The following is a 14534-nucleotide window of genomic DNA, read 5'->3' as shown; positions in this document are numbered from 1 at the left end:
AACCATAGAAACCGTGTCGTCTAATCATGTAAATCCAGAGACTTCATTAAGCAAAAGCGGCGTGTTTGTTGTTTTTTAACCGCAGCTAGTTTCAATTAGTTGTTTGTTATGGTTTATTTTTAATGGTTGGGTGAACACGATCTACCAAACTCAGTCAGATTTGAGAATTAGAGCCTTTCCCGATGTTACCTGGGGATTGAACCGCATGACCTGATTCTGAAATCCTGCAACTTGATATTAATATGGAGACCTCGCAGCTCAGTCCCAAGGTCATTAGATGCTAAACTGAACTTAATTAAGAATGGCATGTTTGTAGTTAATTTATATTTGAATGTGTTCCATTTGTCTTAAATTATATGTTGCTTTCAGGTCAATTCTTTCTATGAGTATTTCCCGTACCGTGCAGGTGCTGGCCAAATATTCCGAAGAGAGCCGCTTCATAAACGTACAGGCAATGTGGCTGTCACGTGATTATAAAATGGCGTCATTCATAAACGCCTGAATGACATGCGGATTATTTTTGCTAAAGCTGTGGCGCTTCGGCAAGAATGTAAGCTCCGCCATAGATAGCAAAGTAGAAATGATGTAAACAGTATTGAATAATTATCCCGCAAAGATATTTTTAAATATTTAATAAGTAGTACGCCTGAATGATGACGTAATATTATTGCACCGTGTGTAGTTCGTACACGTCTGTACCAGATGGAAGCGAGGCGAGCAGGAAGTAGCACAACTGATAATGTACACCTGGAGTTTCATACATTTTTAAGGTACATTTAACAAAAAAATCCGATATAATTTTTTACATGCAATTTCAAACTATATATAAAATTAAACGCATGTTTGTCTTTCGCCCGTCCGTTTTGTGGACTAGGTTGCTGTTTTTGATATGTACAGCTGTCTGGGAGCTAGAGCAAGTGATTGCTACTTTACCAGCTTCCTATTTGGAAACCATTCATTACCCATACAAAACGCAGTATTATTCGCTAAATGTAACCGCTCATAGCTTTATTAACAGGAAATGGATCTTTTTTCGTAAAGCAGTTTTAAATGTTCCCTTTAAATATGTAAATGTTCTTGCGTTTAGCTAGCCGGCTATGTTTGTAGTCCAGTAGTAACGTGACATGAGCTTGCTTGCTACAAGCTTTACTTCGCCTGCAATAGATTTTTGATAGGTAATTAGCTGGCTAGCTGTACAGCAGTTCGATGGCTTATATTTTTTCTGTATTTCCACGGAAGTTGATGCATTGAAGAACATGAATACGTAAACAAGCTTAAGTTTAACTTTTAACTTTTACTTTTATTGGCTTCGATTCAAATAAAGCTGACCGAGATATGAGGCAGATGCTCACTTCTGAAGCCTTGGTACGAGTGTCGTGGTGTTGTGACTGCGATTGCTCTTAGATGTCTCCAGAGATAGCTGGTTTCAGCTATTGGACCTTTTGTGAATTGCTGATGAGAGAGCGGTTTCTCCTCGGCTCACAGGTTGTGAAGGGAAGGATGGGCAGGCAGAGGCATGGGAAGAGGGTGCTGCCGAGCGATCCCGTCCCACACAGGAAGGAAGAGAAAAGCTCCGCTCCCCATCGCAAGGAGAAGGAGAAGAAGAAGAAGTTTGACATCGGAAAGCTCTTCATCAATATATCCATCGGCCTCTGCATCTTCAGCCTCACCTGGTTCTTCTACGCTCTCTACATGCGAAACTCACTTGCCAAGAGAGTTGTGACGCTTCATTATGCGCCTCGGGTTCTGGACGACAACAGCACTAGTCCTGCCGTGTCTCCCGAACGGTTCTGGGGATCGTATCGCCCACAGGTTTATTTCGGGATGAAAACGAGGAGCCCCAGATCTGTTGTGACAGGTAGCAGCTTCTTAGCCAGCCCTCTATATGAAGATAGAGGATTTGGTATTGCACATTTGGAGACTATGACTGGGTTTCAGCCAACTTAAAGTCCTTTAAAAGTCCTTAAAGTGATAGTTCCAATTTATTAGGATTTAAAATATCTTTTAAGCTGACGAGTCATCACAAACGTCTGCAAGTATCTGCATTTTTCATTGCCCATCAAACTTAAAACATAAATAAATAAATAAATAATAAATTTAAAGGCATAACTTTTTTTTCTTTCCATTTTATGAGTTAAGCAATTAATAAGACTCGCCAACCTGGGTTTGTAAAGAAAAAGTGTAATGCTTGCATTTACTGGCAAGTCAAACACGTCAAAATGTCAAAATGTTGACTGACAGGCAGGTTGACTACAGGTCCATGTTTCTTTTATAACGTGCATTTGCATTTGAATTAATCGGAGGTGTGACGATTTAGTGGGCTGCCAATCAAGGTAACTTCCCTAGAGAAACACCCCCATATAGGCACACAATGTCAGACCTCCAGCACTTATGTTTAGAAATGACATACTACCCATCAAAAGGAAATTATACAGTTTACCTGTTTGTAAATTTGAAAAAGTGCATATCTTAGTCTCTTAGCTCAATAAACACATTTGGTGTAAAAAAAAGTGGCTGTACAGGGTTTTTACAGTTAACAGTGTGGGTCTACAATCTGCAGAACCACAAAAACGTAGTATAATGGCTAAGGACCTCGGCTTGTAACCTAAAAGTTGCAAGTTTGATAGGACACTGCCATTGTATCCTTGGGCAAGGTACTTAACTGGCATTGCTTCAGTATATATACAGCTATATGAATGGATGTATGATGTGGTTACATTGCTGTAGGTGATAATGTTGTGTAAGTCGCTCTGGAATAGAGCGTCTGCTAAATGCCTGTAATGTAATGTAATGTAGGGGTTCTCCAGGACCAGGGTAGGGGAACTGTGGGCTCTCCTGACCCCGGCTTGCCTCTGCGCATCTCGGCAGGGCTCATGTGGCTGCGGCAGTTCTCGGAGACGGACGTGAACCTGCGGCACACGTGCGAGCAGGGCGACCGGCTGCCGAGCTACGGCTGGCTCCTGCACGACGGCCTCGGCTTCGGCGTGCAGGAGATCCGCGACAGCGACTTCACCCTCACCACCGAGTTCGTCAAGAGGCCGGGCGGCGAGCACGGCGGGGACTGGACCTGGAGGGTCACCGCCAAACAGCACGTGAGCGAGAGGCCGTGCCCCGTCCTATCCCGTACCCCTTATGTCCCCGTCCCCCTCTACACCCAATGCACCCCTTTTCTACCTGTCCACTCCCGTCTGTTCACTGGCCTACACGTGAGTGAATTTGCTAGCGATGGAGCTGACGTCTCCACATGTGGCACGTCCCGCTAAAGTGCTAGCCGCCGCTCCTGTGACATGGAATCAGGTCCTGGCGTCAAAACCTGACTGTGGCAGTGCTGTCAAATCCTGACTGTGGCAGTGGTGCCTGTGGCTGGGGCTTTGGCCTAGAGGGTATCTGTTTTATTGTGCAGGACTCAGGAGTGCCTCCTATGGGTCATCAGGTGCCTGTGCTCTATATTGCATAGTGAAGAGAAGCAGTGACTTGGTGCATGCTGGACTTGGGGCTCAGGTGTGCTAATCCACACTCTCTGAAGTTGCCGTTATGGGAAGGCCCTTCACATATGACCTCACATTCCAATTTGTGAAAGAAGTAATAAGAAAAAGGGGGGGTATGTTTTGGGAAAAAGAAAAGAAGGCCAGAAGTGAGTCAGGGCCGTCTGATTTTTTATTTATTTATATTTTTTCCTTTGTTCGCAGTTACCTCATGCTGTGTGACTAAGGTTGTGCTCTCTAGAACTGAGTGGAAATGTTATGAAATGCACACTCACTACCGTTTCAAAAGGGCTGCTCATTTTTTTTCGCGTGATTCATTAATGTGTTTGATTTGATGACACAGTTCTTTGAGTGACCTCTTGTGTGTGTCATGAGAGCGTGTGGCTGAATGTTCTGTCCCAGCCTTGTGTACATGCCGCTTGCTTCGATGATTTCTTGCGTGCCCGCATCCGGGCGGCAGTGTGGGTCTTATAACTAGAAGGTCTCTGGTTCGATTCCCAGGTAGGACACTGCCGTTGTACCCTAGAGCAAGGTACTTAACCTACATTGCTTCAGTATATATCCTGCTGTATAAGTGGATGCAGTGTATATGGAAAAAGTTGTGTAAGTCGCTCTGGATCAGAGCTGGTCTGCTAAATGCCGGTAATGTAATGTGCGTTCGTGCCCTCCTCGCGCAGAGCTCGGCCGCCCAGCCGCCCGTCATCTCGCTGATGTTCTACGTCGCCACGGACACCCAGGGCTCCCTCCAGGCTCACGTTGAGGAGAGGAACCGGCTGGGTTCCGTGACGGGCTACTCCGAGGAGCTGGGGAACTTCAAGGTCACCTTTCAGAAGCCGTCCTCCGGGGAGGCGGCCAGCGCCAAGTACGCCAGGTACGCGATTGGGCACACTCGGGCACATGTGACCTCTACCGAGGAGACGCCTGTGCCGCCAACTAAAGAATCCTCCTCAAGCCGCACCATAATTCATTCCTGGCAACAGAGATTTTGTTTGCTATTTCTTCATTTCCTCAAAATCTCTTGTTCTACAAAGACTTATTTTCTTCAAACAAAAGTTTTGTAGAATAAGATAATTCTGCAGTAAGAAAGTTCTCAATTATAGCTAGAGCTTTACTTTGTGTTTTGTTTTTAAAGTTAAATATTCAGAAGTTTTTGAAGTTTTCATTTTTGTCCTGTTCTAATGTCGCCTTTTTGATTTCCAGCTACAATTTCTTGAAGACCGTGACCCAGGGCCTGGAGAAGCTGACGGACATCGTGAGGAACAGCTTGAACCGGAGGTTCGTCTTCAGCCTGCCATCGGGCGAGAAGAGGCCCTACATCGCCGTGGATACCTACAAGCCCCCCCACCAGCAGCACCAGCAGAAGCACGCCGACACCCGGAAGGAGAGCGACTTCGTGGTCCACCAGGTGACCGTACAGACCCCGTTCCAGGTGGAGGTCCTCTTCGAGTCCGGAAGCTTCCGGGACAGGCCCGGCCAGCTGGTGGGCGCAGCGATGACTGAGGAGCTGGAGAAGAGGAAGGCCGCCTTCGACCTCAAGTTCGAGAGGACCTTTGGCCTCCAGGGGCGGGGCTTCTCTCCGAGCCAGGTGAAGTTCAGCAAGGCGGCGCTCAGCAACATGCTGGGCGGGATGGGCTACTTCCACGGCCAGTCGGTGGTGCAGTCGGCCTACAACGAGTACCCGCTGCTGTACCCGGAGGGCGCCCTGTTCACCGCCGTCCCGTCCCGCTCCTTCTTCCCCCGGGGCTTCCTGTGGGACGAGGGCTTCCACCAGCTGCTCCTCTCCAAGTGGGACCCCCAGGTGACCCGGGAGGCGACGGGCCACTGGCTGGACCTCATCAACGTGGAGGGCTGGATCCCGCGGGAGCAGATCCTGGGCGACGAGGCCCGGAGCAAGGTGCCCGCCGAGTTCGTGGTGCAGCGGAACGAGAACGCCAACCCGCCCACGCTCTTCCTGGCCCTGCAGGAGCTGCTGGAGCAGCTGGAGCGGAGCCCCGAGGCCTCCACCGCCACCGTGCCCTTCCTCCGCCGGCTCTTCCCGCGCCTCCAGACCTGGTTCGAGTGGTACAACACCACCCAGACGGGGCCCCTGCCCAACTCCTACCGCTGGCGGGGCCGGGACAAGGACACCAACCTGTTCCTCAACCCCAAGACGCTGACGTCTGGCCTGGACGACTACCCGCGGGCGTCCCACCCCTCGGCGGACGAGCGGCACGTGGACCTGCACTGCTGGATGGCGCTGGCGTCGGGCGTCATGGCGCGGGTGGCGCGGCTCCTGGGCGAGCCGCACGGCGAGTACGAGCGCACGCACCGGACGCTGAGCGACGGCGGCCTGCTGGACGAGCTGCACTGGTCCGAGCAGCTCCGCGCCTTCGCCGACTTCGGCAACCACACCCAGGCGGTGTCCCTGCAGCAGGAGAAGGTGTACGTGCCGCCAGGGCAGCCCCGGCACCAGTTCCCCGTGGCGAGGCTGGTGCGCGCCGTCCGGAGGGCCCCCAAGCCGCAGTACGTCAACGCCCTGGGCTACGTCAGCCTCTTCCCCTTCCTCCTGCACGTGCTCCGCCCCGACTCGCCCCGCCTCCAGCACGTCCTGCGCGACCTGAGGGACCCCGACAAGCTGTGGACGCCCTACGGCCTGCGCTCGCTCTCCAAGGCCGACCCCCTGTACATGAAGCGCAACACGGAGCACGACGCCCCCTACTGGCGGGGCCCCATATGGATCAACATCAACTACCTGGCGGTCAGGGCCCTGCATCACTACGGCAACGCCGAGGGGCCGTACCGGGAGACGGCGGCCGCCCTGTACCAGGAGCTCAGGACTAACGTGGTCAGCAACGTTTACAGACAGTACGTGGAAACGGGTTACATCTGGGAACAGTACAACGACAGCACGGGCAGGGGGCAGGGCAGCCACCCCTTCACCGGCTGGTCCGCCCTGACTGTGTTAATGATGGCTGAGCAGTTCTGAAGCCACGCCCCGTCTGCACCTGTTTCCAAATTCAGTCTCATCAAATGTGCCATGGCTTACCCCCCTACCCCCCTCCCCCCAAATCATCCTCTCTCGTATCATCATGCTGAATTGTTACTAAAGCAAAAAGCAAAAAAAAATATTTTTCTCCTTAAACTGTTCCCGGTGTGTTTTATACAGAAGCGTTTTTAACGATCAAATAAACTTGGCAAATTTTGCCGAAGGCCAGGGGGGAGGGGAATGTTTACTCAGTTTGTGTGCTCTCGAAGCAGCTCAGCGATCGCAGTGTCTCAAACTCTTGTGTTGTAGCTACTTTTTCTCACGACAGTGAATTAAAGTACTCTTGACCCCGTTCTTTGTGTGGATGGTTTTGTGATGGCTGAAATGCTCTTGGACAAAGAGTTTTTAAAAAAAATCTGGCTTAGAAACCCTATTAACAGTATTTTTTTTTTTTTTTTAAACTCCCGACCTCTGGGGTTATACTGAACAAGCACAGATTTCATCCGGATAAAAATACCTGTTGCAGAAAGGACAAAGTTTCATGTGCAAATTTTTTCCTCAAGGTCTCTTGGGTTAATATACAAGAGAATCCATTTTGGTTGGGGTACATATTATATTTAAAACAGTGAGATGGAAAATTCAGTTTTTGGTTTGCCAAAACCTTGGTTTAAAAGTGCTATGAATAGGTTGAATTTAAATAATTGTATTGTTCTTTATTGGATAAATGGTTTAAGCATGTGTGAACAGAAGATTACTTTTCTCGGCTTCTGTTAAGTATAGAAGTGAACCGGGAGCATCTTTTGAATGTCTGCTTATTTTATTTCAGTGTTTATTCGGTAAAGACAGATGCATATTGATATTGTATAAACCAATAATCCGTAGCATTTGAAGCTTACGTTAATTTCCAGCGCCTGTTTGGGAACGCCACACTCCCAGTGTTTTATTCGTATTGTGAGACAGAAATTTATTCATCCAAATCGGTTACAAAAATATCTGCGGTCGCCTTCCTACTTCCAGCCCACAAAAAAACAAGAGCAGTACTTGATAATCTCCACATAGTCCCGCTGAAGGCAGTGCGGGGAAGAATGGCACTTCCTATACTATTTTTGAAATAAGTCGACGGATAAAAAAGTCCAAAGTCTTGTGTGTGTTATCCGCTGCTGACTGCTTACAGCCTCCAGGCCTATACTTCAGCGCTACTCTGGGCATCGTGGGGCTGGTTTTTAAAGAACGGCGCGATGATTTCAAAGTAAACGATTTGTGCGGCAAACCCGTTACTTTAGTATTGGGAGTGACGTTATTCCCTTCTGACTGCCTTGATCAGAGATATGTTTGAGTCTTATGTAAGAGAATGGTAATGTTTGAGGATGAGAATAGGCCATCCTGGCTAATTTTTGCCTGTTGTCTTGAATGCGACCAACGGTGTTTCGAACGTGGTTTTGTCCACGCCAGGGTCTTTCGTTTTACTCCCCATCCTCTTAACCTATTCCAGATATTCAGTCCTGTGAAGAATAATTTATACTGTCTGTGTGATTTAGCCTTTGATTTTTTTTCCCCACCTGTGCCCCCAAACCAAAACGTTAATTTTTAACAACCTGAATGAAGTCTTCTGGTTATATTTCGCCCATCTTGAAGAGGTTGCATAGTCTTTCTTTAGGTACTGTAATTTAACTCTGAACTTTTTTGTGACATTCTGTATTCTTTACATTGTGGGATGCCCTGACCTGTAATCTGTTACTTTAAAGGTGCTCTGACAAATATGTTGTATATCATTTACGTAACCTCAGTCTATTTAAACTAAAAGCTGCAATATGCACAATGTCTGCCTCTGAACAGCATCACATTTTACAGATGACAAATTAGATAAAATCTTTGCCATTCAGGTAAATGGAATTTATTGACATATGAGTGGAAATATTGCCGGCTGGATGTCTACTTTCATTCCTCTTAGCCCTATCTATTTAGTTCCCATCGCCTTGGGAAAGTTACACTTGACTTGAAATGCGCTCTGTAAAATTAGCTTTTGTTATTTTGGATTGCCATTAACAAATTCCTTTTTTCATTTGTCTCAGTCACAGAGGACACTGTGTCACTGATTTGGCCCAAACACGCCAATTTAAAATGTGAATTTAGAGGACTTAAATATGACCTGAGGTTGCTGAATTTCCCACCGAATCTCATTCACAGTTAGCGGCAGATGTATCGTCATATTTTATTGAAAAAGTTTCATACTGCAGCTTTTATGTCCCTGTTTGCCTTTTACTTTGCTTCACACACAATTTCTAGATACAGACACATTTGGATCAAGTATGGGTCAAATATATTTCAAATGGTGCTCATTCTAATTCAGCCTGTCATATACCGGAATTGTGTCATATTCCAATTCATGCACTGTATGTTACGGTGATAAAAGTTCTGGTTAAAAAGTCTTCATTGCACCAATATGTGTAACTTGGCCCCTCATCTTCTGACCAGGGAGAGTGTCAGATATCAGCCACAAATGGCACACGTTGAGCAAGTGCTCTTCACCTCATTTTCTCCCCGAAGGAGTCAGCGGCGCGAGCGACGGCAGAACAGCACGCGAGTGGTGCATGAGCGAGCCTCAGATGGGTGAAAATGGGGTATCTGGCGCCCGGCGCTGGACCCCGGTCTGCCTTGGCGGGTGAAAGCGAGAGCTGAATCAGAGGCATGTGGAGTCAGGGTGCCCTGGTCTGATAGCCTGCTCTCCGCCAGGGCTTTGTCATTCTCGTACCCGCGTGAAGGACAGCGCCTGACGTCAGTCAGCCGCGGGCCATTGTTTCTACCGGGCCTCGTTACCATGGCGAGATGTTGTGAGGCCCCGCTGCTAAATTGGACAAAAAAACTGCACACAGCCTCCCCCCCCCCCCCCCCAACCAAACACACACACATGCACACACGCTGACATTTTTTTTTTTTTTTTACATCAATGGCATTTTCAGAAGCCTGATGGCGCTGACGTTGGCTTTGCGGGTTCCGTACGGTTGGAACAATTGATTTTTTTTTTTATTATGCTCTGAAATGCTCTGTTTGAAAACCTGCCTGGTTCAAGGTGAAGCTTCGTACACTCCGGTTAGCCGGACTGAAAATAGATATATTTTCAAGAAACGAAGCGGCAGGTACATTCGAAAGAGTCTCGGGGGAGGGGATTAAACCTTGTGCCTCTGTTGCGAGGTGCTGTTGTATCCACTTGGAAAACATCATGCTGCAATCTTATTCCATTGTTATTGTTTGTTTGCTGTGCATCTTATTTTAAATAATTTTGATTATGGTATAAGATCTGAAGAATTTGATGCTGCAAGAAGCAGTGTCAGCCATTTTAAAAGCTCTACATGTCCCCATTTATTTATGCAGTGCAGTATGTGGGTTTGCACAGTGACACAATTTATATTCTGTGCTCCCGCACATTGGATTTGAGATAAAATAATGAATATAAGGTTCCAGTGGTCACCCTTGAGCGAGGTACTTAACCTGCATTGCTTCAGTATTTATCCATCTGTATAAATGGATCCAATGTAAATGCTATGTAGAAGGTTCTGTAAGTCACTCTGAATCAGAGCATCTGCTAAATGCCTGTAATGCAAAGTGAACAAGACAGAAGACATTTTGAAGTGGTGTATGGCTCCCTTGGTAGCAGTAGTGCAGTGTAACCACTAGAGGGCAAAGGGACAGTAGAGTGATTGCAGAAGTTGGCTTTGCCTCCCATTTTCCTGCTTTCATCTTCATGGAGGCCCATCTCTACTCCCCACAAATTGAAAGAATGCACTGTTTTCCCCTTTCCTACCATTTATATTCCACTATATAGTTCACTGGGTTTTTTAAGGTGTGATGCACTCTCCCCCCACTTGAAGCACTCCTCCTAGTCAATGGAGTGTCAGCTCTGAGCAGCTGCTATCTGGGACCTTTCTTCTACTGACTCCCATACACATTTACACTGAAACCTCCACTGCGTGCTTTTCACAAGCTCCTACAGTCGGGGGCAATATCCCCCCACCTGGCAACCCTGATCCTGTGTAATTTGCTGTGTCTACGTCTCTCTGCTGCTGAAGTTAGTGCTGTAATTGTTTCAGGTTGAAACTGCATCATTAGGTGCAGTGACTATGCCACGGCATTGCGATTGTGGGCCCACTGAAGAGATAGGAACAATGCCTCTGGGCCAGTGTGGGGAACAGCCTTTGACCCTCTTCACTCGATTTTTGGGAGGCAGAGTGCCTCGGGTAGCGTGTGGTGCCGTCCGACGTATGTGTAACTCGCGCTGATCCCCACCAACACACTGCAATCTGTATCCCAAGCACCCGCACGCTGTCAGAAAATGAGCTCACGTCTTTGAAGAGCCGAGCCGATCTTTGTGACTAAGTCACGCGCTACGCAATTCATCCCCTCCTAAAGACCCGGTTTTTTTTTTCACGGCATAATGGCCAAACAACATTAGAGCTTACAGCGGGCGCATAAACAGATGAGTCAGGGGACATCCATTTGCGCATTTATGAAAAGGTCTGGAGTACATGTGTTTCCTCTGGTCAAAGATGTAGGCTATGAGTGAGTCATGGACCAGAGCCAATATCTGCCTTCTAAAAGCTAGCAAAGGTCACACATTCATATTTTATCAATTTCACAGATGGGCCAAAAAACTCATCTAAAGATCTTTTGTTTTCTTTGCTTTGTAAAAAAAATAATGACTTTGGAAAAATTAGTATAAAAATAATAGTTTTCTCCCCAGTTCACTTTTGAGAGCCAGGTTACAATTACTGGGAATTAGGCTATAATATTTCAAAAATTGACTAAAGTGCACCCTGACATATGAATTTCATTTTATGTTTGAGAAGCAATCATGATTTTTCTAATTTCTATTACTTCACCGTTGTATGGATGTGAGCACAAACACTTAATGTTTGTAATACTAGTATGCATGCTGTTTATAATATATGACATTGCTTTAGTCCTCTTTGATTTGGTGTAAAGCAATGAGCTGTTGAACCAGATGAATGTGGGGATCTGTCTTTATGATGCTTTGAGCTTGACAAGGTTAGCACTCCTGTTAAAGATAAGTCCACCCAGTCTCTGTGGATGAGCATAAACAGATGGTTAGCTGCTTCTTCTGAATAACTGTCATCTTGTTTAAGCTGAAACATCTTGTTCAGGCTGAAATTAGAGGAGGGGATTCAAACAGTAAATTTTGATCATGCTTCGGTAAACATCACTGACAAATCAAATTAAGGCTGGTTAAAATGTGCTTGAATAATTAGATTGAAAGATTTTTAGGAGAAATGGATTTCTCTTTCTAAAAAATAAATTTCACTGGAGAATCCTTCCTTGGTCACACCCAGCCAGGGGCTGCAATAACCCCACCCTTGGCTCTCTCAGCCCTCTGAAGAATCAGGATGATCAAGGGGGCTCGGGAATGTGCATTAAGAAGGGATTTTTGCTCAGATCAGAGCCTGCTTTAAAGTTTACAGAGACTGTGATGAAGCCGAAGGTTTGATCAACCCTTAGTATGCTCTGTGGTGGTGGGACTATGGAAAGGTATTGCTACAGTAAAAATCAGCTTGGCTTGCACTTCTGCACTAGACAGCACTGATGTGCTTTGAACCCTGCCTCATTTGGAATTCATGTGACCCTGCTGGTACAAACTAAAACTTCATTTTGTTTCCCCGTGCACATTCAATATATTGGAAGGTTTCATCGTAAGGGAATGCACCAGGGCATACAGCCTGCTACATTTACACTTCGCTGTGTAATAGATTTCCTTTTATTTGATTCAATCGGAGTTAAATAGCTCTCCTGTATGAATCTTTTATGTATTAGCTAGCGACACAAATTTTGAAAGAATGAAAGCAAACATTGTCTAGCATTGATCTTCCTTTCCCAAACAGGAGATGGATATTTATTTATTAGTGGTGGGACAGCCAGTTCTTTTCAACTTTTCCAGGGAACATTGTCCACTTAAAATTTTTACATGGAATAAAAAGTACAAGGAGTAACAAGAACCAAAGAGAGGCCACTTTTTCAAAGACAGAACTGCATCAAACAGACCATTCAAGGTGTGAACTTCGTTAAGATGTGCCGGATCAGCAAATTTCATATTTATAATACATTTGTGATAACGTACGGTGGTATGGCAGTGTGGTGGGTAGCACTGTTGCCCACGGCAAGAAGGTCCTTGGTTAGGATCCAGGCCCGGGGCTTTTCTGCGTGTAGTTTGCCTGTTCCCCCTCCGTGTCCGTGTAGGTTTCCTTCGGGTACTCTGGTTTCCTCCCACAGTCCAAAGACACAGAGGTTAGGTTATTCAGAAAGTCTAAAGTGCCCCGCAGGTATGCGTTTGTGTGGTGTGTGTGCCCTTTGATGGACTGATGATCTAGCCAGGGTGTATTCCTACCTCTCGCCTAACACATGCTGGGATGGAAAATAAAACTAACACTTGACCAGCGTGTTCATTTTACTTCTGGAAATTCTGCCAAATAGGTGGTCGATTCATTTATTTCTTATTTATGGGCTCCGCAGCAGATTAAAAATGATATTTAATAATGGAACACCAGTAGGTTGAGTTTTAATAACCAAATATATAAAGCCAGAAGATTGTATTGAAACCAGGAATGAGTGAAGGGGGTGCAGTGAGCAGAAATAGACTGATACCATTTAATTTTATAACCACAATAAGAGCAGCATTTATGAATTTACATTAACGCCTGAGGACCTAACCTGGAGAAAATAAATCTTATTTTTAATTCAAGAGAAATGTTTTTCTCTAGGTGTAACCTTGTAACCTTGGCCTTTGGCATTATTTTACCAAATACACCATTTCTGCTCTTCTTTTTCAGAGTCAGTTCTCGGTTTCTGCCCAAGAGAGTTTGGTTTAATGCATGAGCAGAAAAGTTGTTGTTTGAAAACAAAATGGAGGGAACTCCTGAAAACACTATTCCCTCACAGCTCAAAGGCCCAGTGGAGAGATTTATTTACTTACTTTTGTTTAACCAGGTTGGTCAATTGAGAACAATTTTCAGCAATGACCGGGGTAATCAAAGTGGGAGGGGAGTGAAATTTATTGTGTATCTTGTCAGATGCAAGCGTACCTCTGTATGGATTCTTATCCCGTCCTGTGTTTGTTGGATGGTTTACTGCACCTCTACAATGGATAACGCTGTTGCTCAAAGTGCATTAACAGTGAAAAATAATATTAACCTTAAAGAAAATTGCTTGATCTTAGAACATTTGTTTGTAATATAATTAATTATGTAATTATATAATTATGTAATTATGTACCTCCATTGAATCATTAAAATATTTAGTTGTTTAATTGTTTGACATTTTAGGGTCTACAGTACAGGTCCCTTCCTGTGGGAACACAGTCCCATGTGGTGTTTGTAGTGAAGCCCTCTACAGGTCACAGAGTTTAGCACGCTCATCTTTCTTGGCAGCAGTTTATTTCAAAACGTCCTCTCAGTGGAAATTTAGTCAGGTGACTGTGATGATCAATTCAGAGCAATAATTCTCAAACCATGCTATCACACTGCTGGCATCAGGGAAATAATGTGATCCTATAAGTCTGGAATTTTATTCTTTCCTAAGAATCCTCCAGAAAGATTTCAAATAAATTCTGTAGATCCTGAAAAATATGCTTAAGCATATTTATGCAATATCCTCCAATGGATATTGAATGCGTGAAGTCACTTGTATGAAGTCAGAGGCTGTCAAGGCCAGTGGCTGTTGAGTGCTTTTGTTTCACCAAACACAGTGCAACCCTTAGCCCTTTGATCTTAGCTTATATTGCTCACCCCATCAACGGCAATTACCCCAAAGCGCGGTGATGCAAACTTCACAACGTTGACGCTCTTTGGGTTCCCTGGCGGTTTGCTGTACCGTCATCAAATATCCCAAGGGAGCCTGGCTGTTGACACATAATTTCTGCTTAATTCTGACTGTCCGTTCATCCACCATTTTTTTAAAAGCATGGGTTTCTCACACACACACACACACACACACATGCACACCCACATGCACACACACACACACACACACACACACACACACACACACACACACACATAAAAACCCACACACATGCACAC

General features: G+C 45.7%; 1 protein-coding gene across 3 annotated transcripts; it reads left to right on the top strand.

Annotated features, from left to right (window-relative positions):
* The first annotated feature begins 193 nt into the window (after window positions 1-193).
* On the top strand, window positions 194-6802 carry mogs (mannosyl-oligosaccharide glucosidase). Of its 3 annotated transcripts, none has more exons than XM_064335144.1 (5): window positions 194-269; window positions 1486-1858; window positions 2869-3092; window positions 4163-4356; window positions 4686-6802. In XM_064335144.1, exons 1-5 carry the CDS (start codon window positions 243-245, stop codon window positions 6448-6450), a joined length of 2583 nt encoding a protein of 860 aa, XP_064191214.1. In that variant the 5' UTR covers window positions 194-242; the 3' UTR covers window positions 6451-6802. The 3 variants fall into 3 exon arrangements, with proteins under 3 accessions (XP_064191214.1, XP_064191215.1, XP_064191216.1); XM_064335145.1 differs by lacking the exon at window positions 194-269 and adding an exon at window positions 497-770; XM_064335146.1 differs by lacking the exon at window positions 194-269 and adding an exon at window positions 906-1264.
* The last annotated feature ends 7732 nt before the right edge of the window (window positions 6803-14534 follow it).

The sequence above is a fragment of the Anguilla rostrata genome, chromosome 5, assembly GCF_018555375.3.
Source record: "Anguilla rostrata isolate EN2019 chromosome 5, ASM1855537v3, whole genome shotgun sequence".
Taxonomy (NCBI): domain Eukaryota; kingdom Metazoa; phylum Chordata; class Actinopteri; order Anguilliformes; family Anguillidae; genus Anguilla; species Anguilla rostrata.
Note: the sequence above shows the minus strand (reverse complement) of the source record. Positions and strands in the feature narration are given on the sequence as shown.